Here is a 16,820-nt window from a genome sequence, read left to right as displayed (position 1 = left end):
CCTATTGCCCTCAGCCCAGCAGGTTGGGAATTTTCAGGAGCTTCAGGGGCTCCATTCCCCCTGGCTGATGAAGTCCACGAAGGCCCTGCACTGCAATACACAGCCTGCCACTTCTTCCTCCTGGCCGACACCTGGATCACAAACCTGCAGCCCCCACCATCGCGCCAGGCCAACTGGAGGGCAGCCCCACCAACAGCAGCTACAGGGGTATAATGAAGAGCCTCCTCCCTGTGTGGTCAGCTCACTGGTCCTGGAAGAGGAGGCAGGGACTGTGGCCAGGAAGCAGGAAAGACTTCCTTCCTCCTAGCAGGTGCTGATTCCACTCGCCTGTGACCCCCACCATTACTCTAGGTGCTGAACAGCTCCAGAAAATAGATATACTGGGTACTAGAGGGTGCCTTCTACACAAAGTTATTGTTCCATATTATTCATTATAAACATGAAATGGCAAAGGAACCTGATACAAACCAAAATCCCACAAACACCAGAAAGAGGGACAAGTGAAACTGAAATCACCCATCTTCCTGAAAAAGGTTTCAAAATAAAAATCATAAACATGCTCGCGGAGCTATAGAAAAATAATCAAGACCTCAGAGAGGACATCAAGAAAGAGATAGAAACTTTGATAAATACAGTATCCAAAATGAAACACGCAATGGAGGGATTTAACAGCATATGAAATAGAAATTAGAGAACAGGAATACAAAGAAGCTGAGAAACAGAGAGAAAAAAGGATCTCAAGGAATGAAAGAATATTAAGAGAACCGTGTAAACAATTCAAACAGAACAATATTCCCATTATAGACCTACCAGAATAAGAAGAGAGAAAAAAGGAAAGTGTCTTTGAGGAAATGAATGCTGAAAACTTCCCAAATCTGGAGAAAGAAACAGGTCATGGTCATGGAAGTGCACAGCTCTCTGAACACAAGGGACCCAAGGAAGACAACACCAAGACATATAATAATTAAAATGGCAAAGATCAAGCATAAGGACAGAGAATTAAAGACAGCCAGAGAGAGAAAAAAGGTCACATACAAAGGAAAACCCATCAGACTTCTCAGCAGAAACCTTAAAGATCAAAAGGGAGTGGCATGATATATTTAATGCAATGAAACAGAAGGGCCTCAAACCAAGAATACTCTACCCAGAGATGCTGTCTTTAAATTGAAGGAGGGATTAAACAATTTCCAGATAAGCAAAAGTTGAATTTACCTCCCACAAACCATCTCTTTACTGTATTTTAAAGGTACTCCTCTAGATGGAAGTACTCCTAAGGCTAAATAGCTGTCACTAGAGACAATAAAACCACAATAAAGGAAATAGATGAAATAATTACTAAGCAAATGCAAAATAAATCAACTACCTACAAAGTCAGTCAAGGGATACACAAAGAGTACAGAATATGATACCTAATGTATAAAGAATGGATGAGGAAGAAAAAGAGGGAAGGAAAAAAAATGAACCTTTAGATTGTGTCTGCAAAAGCGTACTAAGTGAGTTAAATGACACTGTTAAGATAGTAAAGAAGCTGCCCGTGAACCTTTGGAAAGCATGAATCCAAAGCCTGCAATGGCAATAAGTACATATCTATCGATAATCACCTTGAATGTAAATGGACAGAATGCACCTATCAAAAGACATAGAGTTAATGAATGAATAAAGAAACAAGACCCATTTATATACTGCCTACAAGAGACTCACTTCAAGCTGAAAGACATACACAGACTGAAAGTGAAGGGATGGAAAAAGATATTTCACGCAACTAATAAGGAGAAAAAGCAGGCGTTGCAGTAATTCTACTAGACAAAACATACTTAAAAACAAAGAAAGAAACAAGAGACAAAGAAGGACACTTATTGTCTCTTGGATCAGTCCAACAAGAGGATATAACCATTAAAAATATCTATGCACCCAACACAGGAGCACCTCATATATGAAACAAATACTAACAGAATTAAACAGGGAAATAGAATGCAATGCATTCATTTGAGGAGACTCCAACACACCACTCACTCTGAAGGACAGACCAACCAGATAGGAAATAAGTAAGGAGACAGAGGCACTGAACAACATGTTAGAATAGATGGACCTAACATCTATAGAACACTCCACCCAAAAACAGCTGGATACACTTTCTTCTCAAGTGCATATGGAACATTTTCAAGAAGAGATCACATACTAGGCCACAAAAACAGCCTCAGTAAATTCAGGACTGGAATTGTACCAACCAGCTTCACAGATGAAAAAGGTATGAAACTAGAAATTGTGCAAAGAAAACCAAAAGCCCACAAAGACATGCAGCTTAATAATATGTTCCTAAACAATCAATGGATCAATGACCAAATAAAAACAGAGATCAAGCAATATATGGAGACAAATGAAAACAATAACTCAAGCTGCAAAATCTGTGGGATGCAGTGAAGGCCGTAGTAAGAGGGAAGTATACTGCAATATAGGCTTATCTCAGGAAAGAAGGACAATCCCATATGAAGAATCTAAACTCACAATTAATGAAACTAGAAAAAGAAGAACAAATGAAGCCCAAAGTCAGTACAGGGAAGGACATAATAAAGATCAGAGCAGAAATAAATAAAATCGAGAAGAATAAAATACAAAAAAATCAATAAAACCAGGAGCTGGTTCTTTGAGAAAACAAAATAGATAAACCCCTAGCCGGACTTATCAAGAAAAAAAGAGAGTTGACAAACAAAAACAGAATCAGAAATGAGAAAGGAAAAATCATGGACACCACAGAAATACAAAGAATTATTAGCAAATACTATGAAATATTATATGCTAACAAATTGGATAACCTAAAAGAAATGGAAAACTTTCTAGAAAAATACAACCTTCCAAGGCTGACCCAGGAAGAAACAGAAAATCTAAACAGACCAATTACCAGCAATTAAATTGGTAATCAAAACACTACCTAAGAACAAAACCCCTGGTCAAGATGGCTTCACTGCTGAATTTTATCAAACATTTAGTAAAGACCTAACACCCATCCTCCTTAAGGTTCCAAACAGTAGAAGAGGAGGGAATACTTCCAAACTCATTATATGAGGCCAGCATCACTCTAATACCAAAACCAGGCAAAGACACCACAAAAAAAGAAAATTACAGACCAATATCCCTGATGAACAGAGATGCAAAAATACTCAACAAAATATTAGCAAATCAAATTCAAAAATACATCAAATAGATCATCCACCATGATCAAGTAGGATTTAGTCCAGGGATGCAAGGATGGTACAATATTAGAAAATCCATCAACATCATCCACCAAATCAACAAAAAGGACAAAAACCACATGATCATCTCTATAGATGCTGAAAAAGCATTTGACAAAATTCAACATCCATTCATGATAAAAACTCTCAACAAAATGAAGACCTCAACATAATGAAGGACATATATGACAAACCTACAGCCAACATCATACTTAACAGTGAGAAGCTGAAAGCTTTTGCTTTATTGGGAACAAGACAAGGATGTCCACTCTCCCCACTTTTATTCAACATAGTTCTGGAGGCTCTAGCCATGACAATCAGACAACACAAAGAATAAAAGGCATCCAGATACGTAAGGAAAAAGTTAAACTGTCACTGTTTGCAGATGACATGATATTGTACATAAAAAACCCTAAAGAATCCACACCCAAACTACTAGATCTAATAAATGAATTCGGCAAAGTTGCAGGATACAAAATCAACACACAGAAATCTGTTACATTCCTATACACTAATGATGAACTAGCAGAAAGAGAAATCAGGAAAACAATTCCATACATGATTTCATCAAAGAGAATAAAATACCTAGGAATAAACCTAACTAAGGAGGTTTAAGACCTATACTCTGAAAAGTACAAGACACTCCTGAGAGAAATTTAAAAAGACACCAATAAATACATCCTATGCTCATGGAGAGGAAAAATTAATATTGTCAAAAATGGCCATTCTGCCTAAGGCAATCTATAGATTCACTGAAATCCCTATCAAAATACCAATTGCATTCTTCAACAAACTAAAACAAACAGTTCTTAAATTCATATGGAACCATAAAAGACCCCAAATAGCCAAAGCAATCCTGAAAAGGAAGAATAAAGCTGGGGGGATTACACTCCCTTACTTCAAGCTCTCCTACAAAGCCACAGTAATTGAGTCAATTTGGTACTGGCACAAGAACAGACCCATAGATCAATACAACAGAATGGAGAGCCCAAATATAAACCCAATCACATATGGTCAATTAATATACGATAAAGGAGCCATGGGTATACAATGGGGAAATGACAACCTCTTCAACAGCTGGTGTTGGCAAAACTGGACAGCTGCATGTAAAAGAATGAAACTAGATTATTCTGTAATTCCATACACAAAAGTAAACTCAAAATGGATCAAAGACCTGAATGTAAGTCATGAAACCATAAAACTCTCAGAAGAAAACACAGGCAAAACTCTCTTGAATGCAAACATGAGCAACGTTTTTCTGAACACATCTCCTTGGGCAAGGGAAACAAAAGCAAAAATGAAAAAGTCGGACTACATCAAACTAAAAAGCTTCTGTACAGCAAAGGGCTCCATCAGTAGAACAAAAAGGCATCCTACAGTATGGGAGAATATATTTGTGAATGACATATCCAGCAAGGGGTTATCATCCAAAATATTTAAAGAACTCCCATGCCCCAATACCCAAAAAGCAAATAACCCAATTAGAAAATGGGCAGAGGATATGAACAGACAGTTCTCCAAAGAAGAAATTCAGATGGCCAAAAGGCATATGAAAAGATGCTCCACATCACTAATTATCAGGGAAATGCAAATTAAAACCACCATGAGCTATCACCTCACACCAGTTAGGATGGCCAATGTTGAAAAGACAAGGAACAACAAATGCTGGTGAGAATATGGAGAAAGGGGGACCCTCCTACACTGTTGGTGGGAATGTAAATTAATTCAACCATTGTGGAAAGCATTATGGAAGTTCCTCAAAAAACTAAAAATAGAAATACCATTTGACCCAGGAATTCCACACCTAGGAATTTACCGAAAGAAAACAAGATCCCATATTCAAAAGACATATGCATCCCTATATTTATTGCAGCACTACTTACAACAGCCAAGACATGGAAGCAACCTAATTATCCATCAGTAGATGAATAGATAAAGAAGATGTGGTACGTATACAGAATGGAATATTATTTAGCCATAAGAAGAAAACAAATCCTACCATTTGCAAAAACATGGATGGAGCTAGAGGGTATTATGCTCATGGAAATAAGCCAGGCAGAGAAAGACAAGTGCCAAATGATTTCACTCATTTGTGGAGTATAACAAAGCAAAACTGAAGGAACAAACAGTAGCAGACTCACAGACTCCAAGAAGGGACTAGATGTTACTAAAGCAGAGGGGTGGGGAGGATGGGTGGGGGAAGGAGTGAGAAGGGGATTGACGGACAGTATGACGGGCACATATGGTGTTTGTGGGGGGGTGTCACAGGGAAGACGGTGTAGCACAGAGAAGACAAATAGGGACTCTGTGGCATCTTACTACACTGATGGACAGTGACTGCAGTGGGGTATGGGGGGACTCGATAATATGGGTTAATGTAGTAACCACATTGTTTTTCTTGTGAAACCTTCATAAGTGTGTATATCAATGATACCTTAATAAAAGAGTACTGTATATCAATGATATACTAATAAAAGGTAATAATAAAAATTTTTTAAAAAAGAATTTGCTCCTGATCCAGGGTTTTCTGCCTTAGCATTCAGTTGCTCAAGTTGGAACCTCAAAGTTGCTAACTACTAACTGTATAATACTGGACAATGTATTTAACCTCTGTAAATCTGTCTTACCTGTAAAATGGGCATAAAAATTGTCATGGCACAAAAAAATAGGCACCAAAAAAAAATCCTTATAGGATTGTTGAGGAATAAATAAGATTAATTAGAATGGTGCCTGACATATTAAAAATGCTTAATGATGTTAGCAATGATGATTTAAAAAACATCTACTATTGTTATTCTTTACTCCTTCTGTCAGACAAGGACTGTGATAAGGACCCTCATCAGAAATTGGTCCTGTTTCTATTTCCTAAAAATCACTCTAGTCAATCCTCTTCTATTCCCACTGCCATCAACCTAAAATAAACCACATCACCTTACATTTCATTTCTTTCAATAGCCTGACCAGTCTCCTGATATCACTTCTTGCCCTCTTTCACTTGAGCATCAGAATGATCTCTCTAAAATTCTAATATGATGACAAATTGCTGTTCAAACTCAATATTGTCTACATGGTCTTTCAATGAAGTCCAAACTTACCAACCTGGTTTTCTAAACCTTTCATGATCTGGCCCTGCTTAATCTCCAGACTCCAGCCACTGTTCCCTTTGCAATCTCCATGCTCTAGATTTGCAGACCTCCTCTTAGTTCCTCCAAGTTGTCAAGTATATCCACCTCAGGACTTTTGTAAATTCTGTTTCTTCTACCTACAAGCTTACCTACATCTCTTCTCCCAGTGCTAATCCACCTTCAGGTCCCAACTTAAATATTCCTTTCTCAGAGAGATCATCTCTGACACTCTTAGCTTTCTTAATGTAAGTCCAGGGAGAGGAAATTCCGGGGCAAAATACCTCTAAAAACCGAAATCAGTCAAAGGGAAAAATAAAGTTTAAAACCCGTTTATTGCTTACAAATTGCAGTCTGGGGCCTTCTCTCTTTCCTGCTCCAGCAGAAACAAAACCTGCCCTCCCCCTCATCTCTCAGGTACAGATAAGCCCTCCGTTGCCCAGGTAATTACCTATTGATATGGAGATGAACTCTCCACCCCTGTGCTTTGAAGCAAATGCACTAATGCCATACTTATTTCCACCTCTGAATGTCTATTGATATGCAGATGTATGAAAGCCAGGCAAGATATTCTGGAAATGTTAGGATTTTACCCACACTTAATAACGTACTCTTTCACTACATGCAACACATTACCAATTATTCATTTGATGGTTGTCTTCCATGAAAAAAGAAACTATCAGTTTTTTACTGCTATATCTCTGGAATTTTACCTGTTGAATGAATGAGTATATAAACCAATCAGGAAGCAGGAAAGGAAAGGTGCTGTATAATAAAGAAGTTGTCTGGTCTTGGTCCCAGATTCCTGGGGTGGAGTTTCTAAACACCTAGAATTTCCAGGGTAATTGGAGGGTCTTTGTAATTCATGGTGAGCCTTTGGATCACACTTAAATTTACTGCTAACAATTAGAATCAGGATGGGGGTTGGTTACCAGAAAGACCAACTGTGTGACTAGAGGGTTGGGGCTTTGAGCAGATTATGGAGGGAGGCTGGACACTGAGTTCAATCATACAGCCAATGATTCAATTATTCATTCCTACAGAATGAAACCACAGTAAAAACTGGGCATTGAAGCTCAATGGAGCTCAGGGTGGGAGGGGCCCGGGGCAGCTCCAGGGTAGAGTCATGACCCCACTCACCAGACCCCCAAGACCAACGACAGGCTACAGAAAAAAGATTAAAAAGGTGGGGAGAGGTTATTTTCAGACATATGAAGTTCATCTTTAGTCCTCTCAACTAACTTTATTTTGCCCTTGTGTTCTTCCTCCACTCCCAGACCCCCACACTGATCACCCACCTACCACTACAAATTCCTTTTATGCATCTCCTCCACTCTAAAAGATTTCTCCAAGTCTTTCTTTCACCAGCTAAAATAACCATTTCCTCTGGGTGACTGATCCAGCAAGAAGTAGACAAGTAATAGACTGAATGTACTAATCCCAGTAGGATATAAATGAAGAGGTCACTGGCCCTTTCAGACATATTTACATTTTAAAAGAGGGCAACTTAAAACCAATTTCTAATTAGTAAAGATCCTAGGAATAGCAGAAAGATAATCTGTGGGTTTATAAATTTCTAAATCCTCTAAAGAAGCAAGACTCGTATTTATAACTTCCTTAATCAACTGGGACTGAGGAACTGTATAATTCCTAGTATGCACAAATTTCCTTCCTTCCCAGATATCTCGGAGAACTTTCCCTCGACCCATTCCTGTAGCCCCTCGGCTCCTTCTCTCCTTGACCTACGTCTACTCCTCTTCCTTTGATACTTTGGGGACTGAACTATAAGGTAGCCATCTCTGTATCCCAATTCAATTACCTAGGAGTTTGCCGTTTGGAAGCTAACTGGTTCTTTCCCAAAGTAGCTAACAATACCCTTAGGTCTTTTGTTAAGAAGCTTTGAAAACAAGTATAAATAGAGATAGATTAGATTGATCTTAACTGTTCATCTCTGCTCTAACTATATTTTAGGATAAATACTCCTAACATTCGATAGCTGTCCATCCAGGAGCACTTTGGGAAATACTAGATTTTAGAGGAGAAAAAGGGAACACAAATGCTTTCCAAATATTTCCCATTAATCTATAAGGTTACATGGGCAAGGATAACAAAAAGGTATCTTTATGTTCGGCTGCAAAGAAGGGAAGGACACTAATGAAACATAATCCACCAAGTACATTAATGGAAGTATGCTCTTATAAAGGCATAGGAAGAAAGATAATGGTAGGCTCTATTCCAGCTTTTACAATCAGCAATTCTTTGTAATCAATTGACTTTTATTATCTATATGCATTGTTGTTATTAAATGCTGCTTCTTAATAAAATTATGGGCAGTGCATAGAGATAGAAAAGAAGTTGATGGGTAAGTAAATAGTCCTGAATACCCTGAGCCAGCATAGATTCACAGGCCACCCTGTACCAACTGATTCTCTTGATTCTACAACTTATATAAACCATGACAGTATGGGTGAAGACCACCTTGACAGCATTGGTCATGGGGAAATTCTTGGTCTAGGATGCATTAAAAGTTTGAAAAGAGCTATGGTTGATTTATAAAAAAAAAAAAAGAACCACAAACTAAGAACTTTTCCAAGAGGGTCTTTCTACTTTTAATTCTAGAATAAAGAATGTCACTTTTTAAAGGTTAAAAAAGTCATAGTAGTGGAATTTTTAAAAAGTATTGTCTGTGGCATACCTCAAATCCAAGGCTATTCTTTTGGCCTTGGTAAATTACGCCTCCTTCAATGTACTGTGCCAAGTCCTCCAAACCAATTTGGAGCACACATGAGAGTCTCTTGAGGAAGCAAGTAAGCACTATAGCAATCACATTTTGTTAACCAATTGTTTGCTTACTCAAAGCAATTCTGATGTCATTTTCTCTAAATAGTTGGTTTTTAAAGCTTTCTCAAATCTATGTTTCTTGGCATTTGCCTGAAAGAAGACTGCAGATGCTTACTTATTTAACATCACAGAGTTAAGACTCCAACTTCTCAACCTTAAGCATTTATAGTCTTACCATGTTATGGTGACCTTTCAGTATAAACTCAACACGATTCACAGCAGTTTTCATTTATCTTACTGAAAACTTAATGTTTCCTTCATGACAAAAGGCTTTAGCATTTTCCTTTGTAATTCTGAAAATATTAATTTTCTTTATTAAGCACTGACTATATACTTCAGTAGTTAAAGCTATGCAAACAAATGGAGTGTATCTTGGTGATTTATTTTTCCTTTTATCATTACTGGTTTCATTAATACTCAGTATAAAAAAATTCCTTCCTATAACTTAATATGAATTGCCAGACCTTACTAGAAATCAATCTGTATGCCTATTATTTTAGGGAATCTATAAAAGTGAGACTGACATTAAGCAGGGGAGGAAGGAGAATAAATATTATTATTTCCCCCTTACTAGACAGAGGTGGGGGTATATGGGATCTGAATGGGAAGAAAAGAGGGACCAAAGAAGGTGAAGGGACTACAGACCCAGAGAATCGTAGGAAAAATAAAACAGAAACATTAGACTCCCACAAGTTCAAGGATAATATCCACACTAGAGAGCAAACCACAAGATTAGAATTGAAATATGACCTGATAATAAGATAAAATTCCGTTCATATAGATGTTCTAATAGTTCCCTCAAAACTCTTGACAAATTAAAATTACAACGTGATATGTCTGGTAATAATTGCCAATAATGATTATGCAAGGCTTAAGGTATGGTAAAATAGGAAGAAAACTTGATGTATAGCCAGTTAATAAGATAATGTACATGAAAGTGCTGCTATAAACTTTAGAGGATTATGTAAACATTAGCTGTATTTTTTTATAGATTTGTAACCAACCAGAAATCAAAAACAAATCTGTGTGTGTCTCAATAAGTATTCAATCAGAACAGTTTAATTACAGTAAAACTTTGAAGCAGGGTTTCTCAACCTCAGCACTACTGAAATTTTAGGCTGATAATTCTTTGCTGTGGGAGTCTGTCCTAATCATCGTAGACGTTTAGCAACATCCCTGACCTGTACCTAATAGGGGCCAGTAGGGACCAAGAGAACTTTCCCTTCCTACCCTTCAAGTAGCGACAACCAGAAATGTCTCCCAACATTGCCAGACATTGCGAAATTGACCCTGGCCTGAAAACCATGTTAAAGAGTAAGAAAAATCTAGAAATTATATGTATGGCTCTCCCACACAAACTGAGGACGAAAGACAGCCACGATGTACTAGAGCAAAGATATCTATCACTGTGCACATGTTAACTATGGAACACTTTTGTAAGATAAATTTTAGCCGAAATAAGCAGGTGAAAAGAGGCAACAAAGGGCCAGGTAGTTTATTTGAATGCCACTCCCAGGTGATGTACAGGCTGGGGAAGTCACACCCAGTCAGGGAGGTGGGGGCTTATAAGGGATTAGGAGGGGGAGGAGTGGGCAAGCTATCCTAGGGGGTGTGGAGAGGTATGACTGGCTAAAGGTGACATAATAGACAACTAGAAACTTTTTTCCTTCCAAGAGGGAGGAGGCTGACATCCGGGTCTTAGTTGGCACATCAGGATGGAATTCAGGGAGAGCTGTCCCCTTTCCATATAAGGCACGGACCTTGGGGTCTGGTCTGTTCTCCTTTTATGGTATCTCTCTGTTCTGTTTGCATGTCCTTGTTTTTCCTTCCTCCAGCCTAACAACTTTGAATTGAGATATATCGTAAATGCAAAATACTAGATTCAAGGACTTGGCATGAGAAAAAGATTGCAAATATTTCAATAATGGATTGAATGCTAAGTTAAATGTAATCATGGATACATGCTAAAATGATAATATTTTGGATATAGTGAGTTAAAATAAAATACACTATTAAAATTAACTTCAACTGTTACTTTTTACTTCTTAAGGACAGCTACTAGAGAAGTTAAAATTATGTGTGCAGCTCACATTTTATTTCTATAGGATGGTGCTGAGCTTGTGCAAAGAACCATCCCTTCTTCATGCTGTATAATCCAGGCAGTCTTTGATGACAGGCAAGGGCAATCTCAAAAGAGCTCTGTCCTCACTTTTCTCTTTACATTCTCTACACCCTCTTTGGATGTTCTCCAGTCTCATGGCTTCAATGAGATTATTCCTAGATGTGTAATCTTCAAACACCATCTCTGATTCAGAGCTCTAATGATACCTAGATCTATATATTCAACTACTAACTTAACAACCCCACTTGGACATCATAGCAGAACCACAAACTTAAATCATCCTCATTCTCAAAAAGTCTCCTCCAAGATTGCCCATTTTAGTAAATGGCCTTACTGACACACAAGCTAAAGTCAGAAACCTGCAAGTCATCCATGAGTTCTCTCTACTCCTTCATCCCACCTCTTACAAAGTCCTGCTTCATCTACTTCACAGATATTTCTGGAATCCTCCCTTTTTCTACCCCACTGGCTAGGCCAAGTCACCATTGTTTCTCCCTGTATCAACTCCCTATCCCCTTTCATACTCTTATTATATGCTGCCCTTCCTTTCTCAAAACATTTATCCCACAAATAACTATTTTTGTTCAGTGCTGTCTTTCCTATTAGAACATTATACTATATAAAGTCAGGTGCTCTCTTGTTCATTGCTATGTCTCTAGGCCTTTGATTGGGTAAAGGAATACGTGAAGAGAGGTACCAACTGCTAAATCCAGGTTACAATTGAATAAGGAGCTGTATTTTAAAAAGAAAGGTTCCACTGGCATACGAGGCCTAGGGAAATATCAGTCTTTACATCTAAGTATCAGCACTTATGTACTGACATAAATCTTAGGAGTCTAGAAGTGGTGGAAAAGTGCATGGGAACCACATGCCTTGAACTCTCATCCTTAACATCTATCATGCCTAAACTCACACTATAGACTTTCTATATAGTAGGTCAGGGGAAAAAAAAAAAGGTGAAGAGTGCCTTTTATAACCCTCCAGCCCTGCAACATCCTGATGCCTGACATTTCCCATCTTCAATAGCACAGTCCCAGAATATCTGTAGTTTCAAAGTTACCCAGTGAAGAGCAGGTAAAACTTAAGCTAAGAACAATCATGAGTAAGTGAACTACTTATGAAAGAATCATTCTCTAAAAACACAAGTTCAAGATTAGTCTCCTCTCATTAGGAAACCTCAATTGACCACCTTCCTAAGGCAGCCTTCGTTCCCCAGTCCATGACTAGTTTGAATGGGGTTAGAGCGAATAATGGCATTGTCTATCCTAACTAGTAATTCAGAGCTGCTACTGATTTGGAAGTTTAAAAAAGTCAAGAGTTTTATAGATGTTAATGGTGCTTTAGGCATTCCAGATGTGGGCTAAGGAAGAGGAACCTGTGAAAGACTCCAGGCAATGTACTTAAAAGAGACCACGCAGACACAATGGCAAAAACTAGACTTGTATTTCCATTCACCTTTTGCTACTAGCTCTCCTGTAAGTAGGGGGAATAGTCACATGGGTAGATGGGGCACGGTGATGTTGGATCAGGCAGAAGTTGAAAAAGAGAGCATATCAAAGCCAGGCCTGAGGGCACTATGTAGGGTTATAGTAGTCAACCTTTTTTTAAAATAATTCCCTTATCAGAAAATTACATGAAAGACCATTTTTCTAATTGTATGAGGAAGGTAGTTGTGGGTTTTGACTAAAAAAATGTTAGGAAACATCTTTTTAAAAGTATTTTCTCTTCATTTTTCTTCCTTTTATAGCCTAATAAAGAAAACAATGGTAATTACTTGGCTCATACCAATTTAGGTAGTGGGATAAAGAGATTTAGTGAAGATGCCAAGTTTTTCTGAACTGGATACCCTGTTTTCTTCCAAGAAAAGACTCAAAGAATGGTGAGTGACTTTTCAAAGACTTTTTTTCCTTAAAATCTGGCAAATCTTTTCCATAACAAGGTCCGGTACTTCCCTATCTCAGCAAAAGCATCAGTTTTTGGTAATAACAGCAGGGTTGCTGAGGTGTAGCAAAAGGAAGTAGAAGACTTGGAAAAACAAATAGAAGGATGAATTTCAGTTGCAACATTCAGTCTTCCTGTGACCTTAGGCAAGTCACTAATCTCTCTAAACCACCCATTCTCAACTAGCATGGTATCTCCTTCAAGGCAACAAAAATTGGTTCAGGGGTACAGAGTGTAAATGTGAGATCTTATTAAGTATAAAACACAGGTATACATACAGTATATAAACAAGATACACAGTGTATCTGTGGTATTGAAGTTTCATAGGAGAGAAGACTGGAGGAAAACAATGTCTGAAAAGGCTCCTCGAGGGTAAGGGGAATGATAATGAACAAAAGGCTGACAAGCATTTTCCTAAACCTTCATTTCCTCAAATATAAAAATGGGTCAGCATTTTCCACCTTAAAGGGTTATTATGGTATAACTATATCTAAATATATACAGAGAGAATGAGAGATTGGAAATAAAGCAGGCAGAGAAAATGACCAAAATTGTAGAACAGTTGTTAAAATATGACCAGAAACACAAAGATTCAAACACATACAATTTAATATCATCTAATGATCAATTGTATTAACATGACAATTTTGTCTCATTAGTCATTTTAGCAAACACCTAAGATCTGAAAAGAAAATGTATAGCAAAAATCAAATAGTAAGTGCAAGAAGAGTTCATAAATGTGGCAAATATACAAACCTAAAACACCAATTTTAAGACCTGCCAAGCTTGTTTTAATTTTGTCATAAATATCTTCTGATGCGAAGTCAACAGCAATGGTCTTTGTTTCCACTTTGAATTTTTCTCCTAGGGGAAAAAAAAACACCAGTGGAGGGAGAGAGGGAAAATTAGTATATGGCAAGTATGATTAAAACATTTGATGACATTATCCTTTCAAACTTTTTTCCCCCCACAATTTGTTATGAAATTTGGACCAGGATAATTTTAAGCAATCATGAGACCATCTAAGAGATGATATGGAGTCAACACAATAGCTCTGCAATAAAAAATTGAATATTGTCACAGAGCTGGCTGAATGTTCCTTAATCAGTTCTTCTGTAAATCAATTATTACTCTCTAGACCCTTAGGTACAAATAATAAAACATGACTCCTCATAATGTTATATACTCTTTAAATATCACTGATTCTGTGATTTTAATTGCAAACTGAGGTTTCACAATTTCAGGAAGAAATCTTTATTGCAAAATATTTTAAAGTGTGATATATTAAAGCAAAAAGTCCATCTTGTTAAATTGGAAATAAACTGAATATGATATTGGAATTTACAAGCTTGGTTAAGTCACTACCTTTAAGACTCCACATAAAATGAACAGTAGTAGAGCTACAAAGTGACAAGAAAGACCTCAGTGTTCTACTTTGCACAGGACCGCTAAGGTCCAAACAGAGTGCTAGAGGAAATAAAAGATTCAGAGATGAGACCCTAAAGAAACAAAACTCCCTTAAGGTAACGTATAATGTTAAGTTCTGCCTTCACTAGTGAGCCCATTTGAGAAGACAGCATGGACTGTGAGGTAACCAGAAATGGGGTACCAGTTTCACTTCCACTCTTACATGCTTAATGACTTTGAGCAAGTCACATATTCTCTCTGAGCCTCAGCATCTGCTTATGAAAATGAAGGTCAAACTACCCACGTTATGATGGGAGGCCCAAGTGGTGCCTACTGGCATGCAGGAGCCATCCATAAACATTAGTCTCTTTTTCTCTTTAACTAATTCCACTCTCACTTCACTTTGTGAGGTTCAGTAGGCTAGGCATACTATTCTTTTTGATGAGAATTCACAAGAATTTTAAAATCCATCTTCCAAAAATAAGTTTTTCTTCATTTGAAGTCAATCTTCACTCATCACAGTGTATGCGGCATTAATACACATAGGTTTTCATTCTTAATCTAAAAGGATTTATGTCTAAAACTAAAAGGCTGGTTCACAAGAGATTTGATGCTTAGACTCAGTGAAAAGTATGGACCCTAGGTAGGAATCCATGAATAAACTGGAGAGGACAATAACTGACCTAGAAAACACCTTATCGGGTGTTAAAGGTTTATGTACTATTCCAATATAAATGTGTTATTATACATGTTCATGTAATGGAGAGCTAGACACCGAGCTGTCAGTTCACAATAGCTGGCCCATCATTTCTTATTATAAAGGGTTCCCAGAATTTACCACTGGAAAATAAAGAACACTGTTCTTATCAAAGCCACAGATTCACAAAAAAAAAAGACCAAAATCAAAAGGCTGAAGGATACCTTTTATTAATTGTAAAATTTTATTCAGGAATAAAATAGGATAAATTTATCTCTTCATTTTGAGAAAAACAAAGTGTAATTTCCACATTAATGCTATATATATGGACATTTAGGAAAATTTCTCTCTGGTAATAAAAGCCACCTCACCACCCCTGAATCAAATTTGCTCTTTTAAATCTCCCAGGACTCGGTGAGTGTACTTACATTGTAGACTCTTGTATAGATGTACTGTTAAAATTCAGAGACCCTTTTGGAACAAATTCATTTAATAAGAACCTTCAAGACCTTCTATTAATTTAATAACCCTATTAAAGCACTTAACATAATACATTACATAGAGTCTCAATTTCCTAACAAACACTGATCATTCTTTGCCATCTTCGCATATTCAGCACCTAGTATGATGCATGGCATACAGCAATGCACTAGTCACTCGAATGTTTGTTGAAAGAGTAAATACATCTAGGCTGACACAGCCGATTTATTGAAATCACCTTCTCAATACTTCTTAAATTCATTCCTATAGAAATAAAGCTGCAGGCTAGTAAGAGATGTCTATATGACACATCATAATATAATGTACTTACTATTAGGTATTTTAAAGTATAAATTAAATTTAAAGATAAATTGAGAAACAGCTCTTCCATCTGTTCTATATAGTTTGGACTATCATGCTCATACAAGTAGAAACATTTTAGAGTTATAAGAAACCTTAGAATCCATTCAGTCTCATGAAGAAAGTACTCCAGGAGCTTAACTCAGGGCACGGAGATGAAGGTCGAAGATATTTTAATCATGGACAACTGTCCCTATCCACAGTCTTGAACAATTAGAGGGTGAGGAGACTCCTGGGGAAATACTACAGCCAATGCCTACCAATTTTAACTTCTTAATCTACATTCATTAAATTCAATATTAAACTATAAAAATGTATGGCATGTTTTTAAAAGTCCCTCCAAATGTTTTACAATATTTAGAAATATGTAAGAAGTACAGTCTTTTGTATTCTCTCTAATTTTAAGGGGAAAACAAAGAACAAAAAGTCTCCTAACCACATTCTCTCCACTTCCCTCCTTTTCCTGTTTTCTTATTTCCCCCAGACTCTACCATCTCCCTCTGCCTGTACCCCTTGGGGGGACACATCTCCCCACAGAGACCCCTTCGGGAGCAATGGAGAAAAGGTGACTCTGCCCTACAAGGGAATAATTCATCTGACTCCAATTTTAAAGGCCCATT

At 37.4% G+C, this 16,820-nt stretch overlaps 1 protein-coding gene across 5 annotated transcripts in view; it reads right to left on the bottom strand.

Annotated features, from left to right (window-relative positions):
- HSD17B12 (hydroxysteroid 17-beta dehydrogenase 12) overlaps window positions 1–16,820 on the bottom strand; it is a 224,495-nt gene that overhangs the window by 66,967 nt on the left and 140,708 nt on the right. For 4 of the 5 annotated variants that reach the window (XM_057507571.1, XM_036891682.2, XM_057507573.1 and 1 more), the window contains one exon: window positions 14,013–14,120. The exons of the other annotated variant lie outside the window; for it this stretch is intronic. In XM_057507571.1, coding sequence (XP_057363554.1) covers window positions 14,013–14,120 — 108 coding nt within the window. The remainder of the gene's footprint in view (window positions 1–14,012; window positions 14,121–16,820) is intronic. 5 annotated transcript variants of the gene reach the window in all.

The sequence above is a fragment of the Manis pentadactyla genome, chromosome 9, assembly GCF_030020395.1.
Source record: "Manis pentadactyla isolate mManPen7 chromosome 9, mManPen7.hap1, whole genome shotgun sequence".
Lineage (NCBI taxonomy): Eukaryota > Metazoa > Chordata > Mammalia > Pholidota > Manidae > Manis > Manis pentadactyla.
Note: the sequence above shows the minus strand (reverse complement) of the source record. Positions and strands in the feature narration are given on the sequence as shown.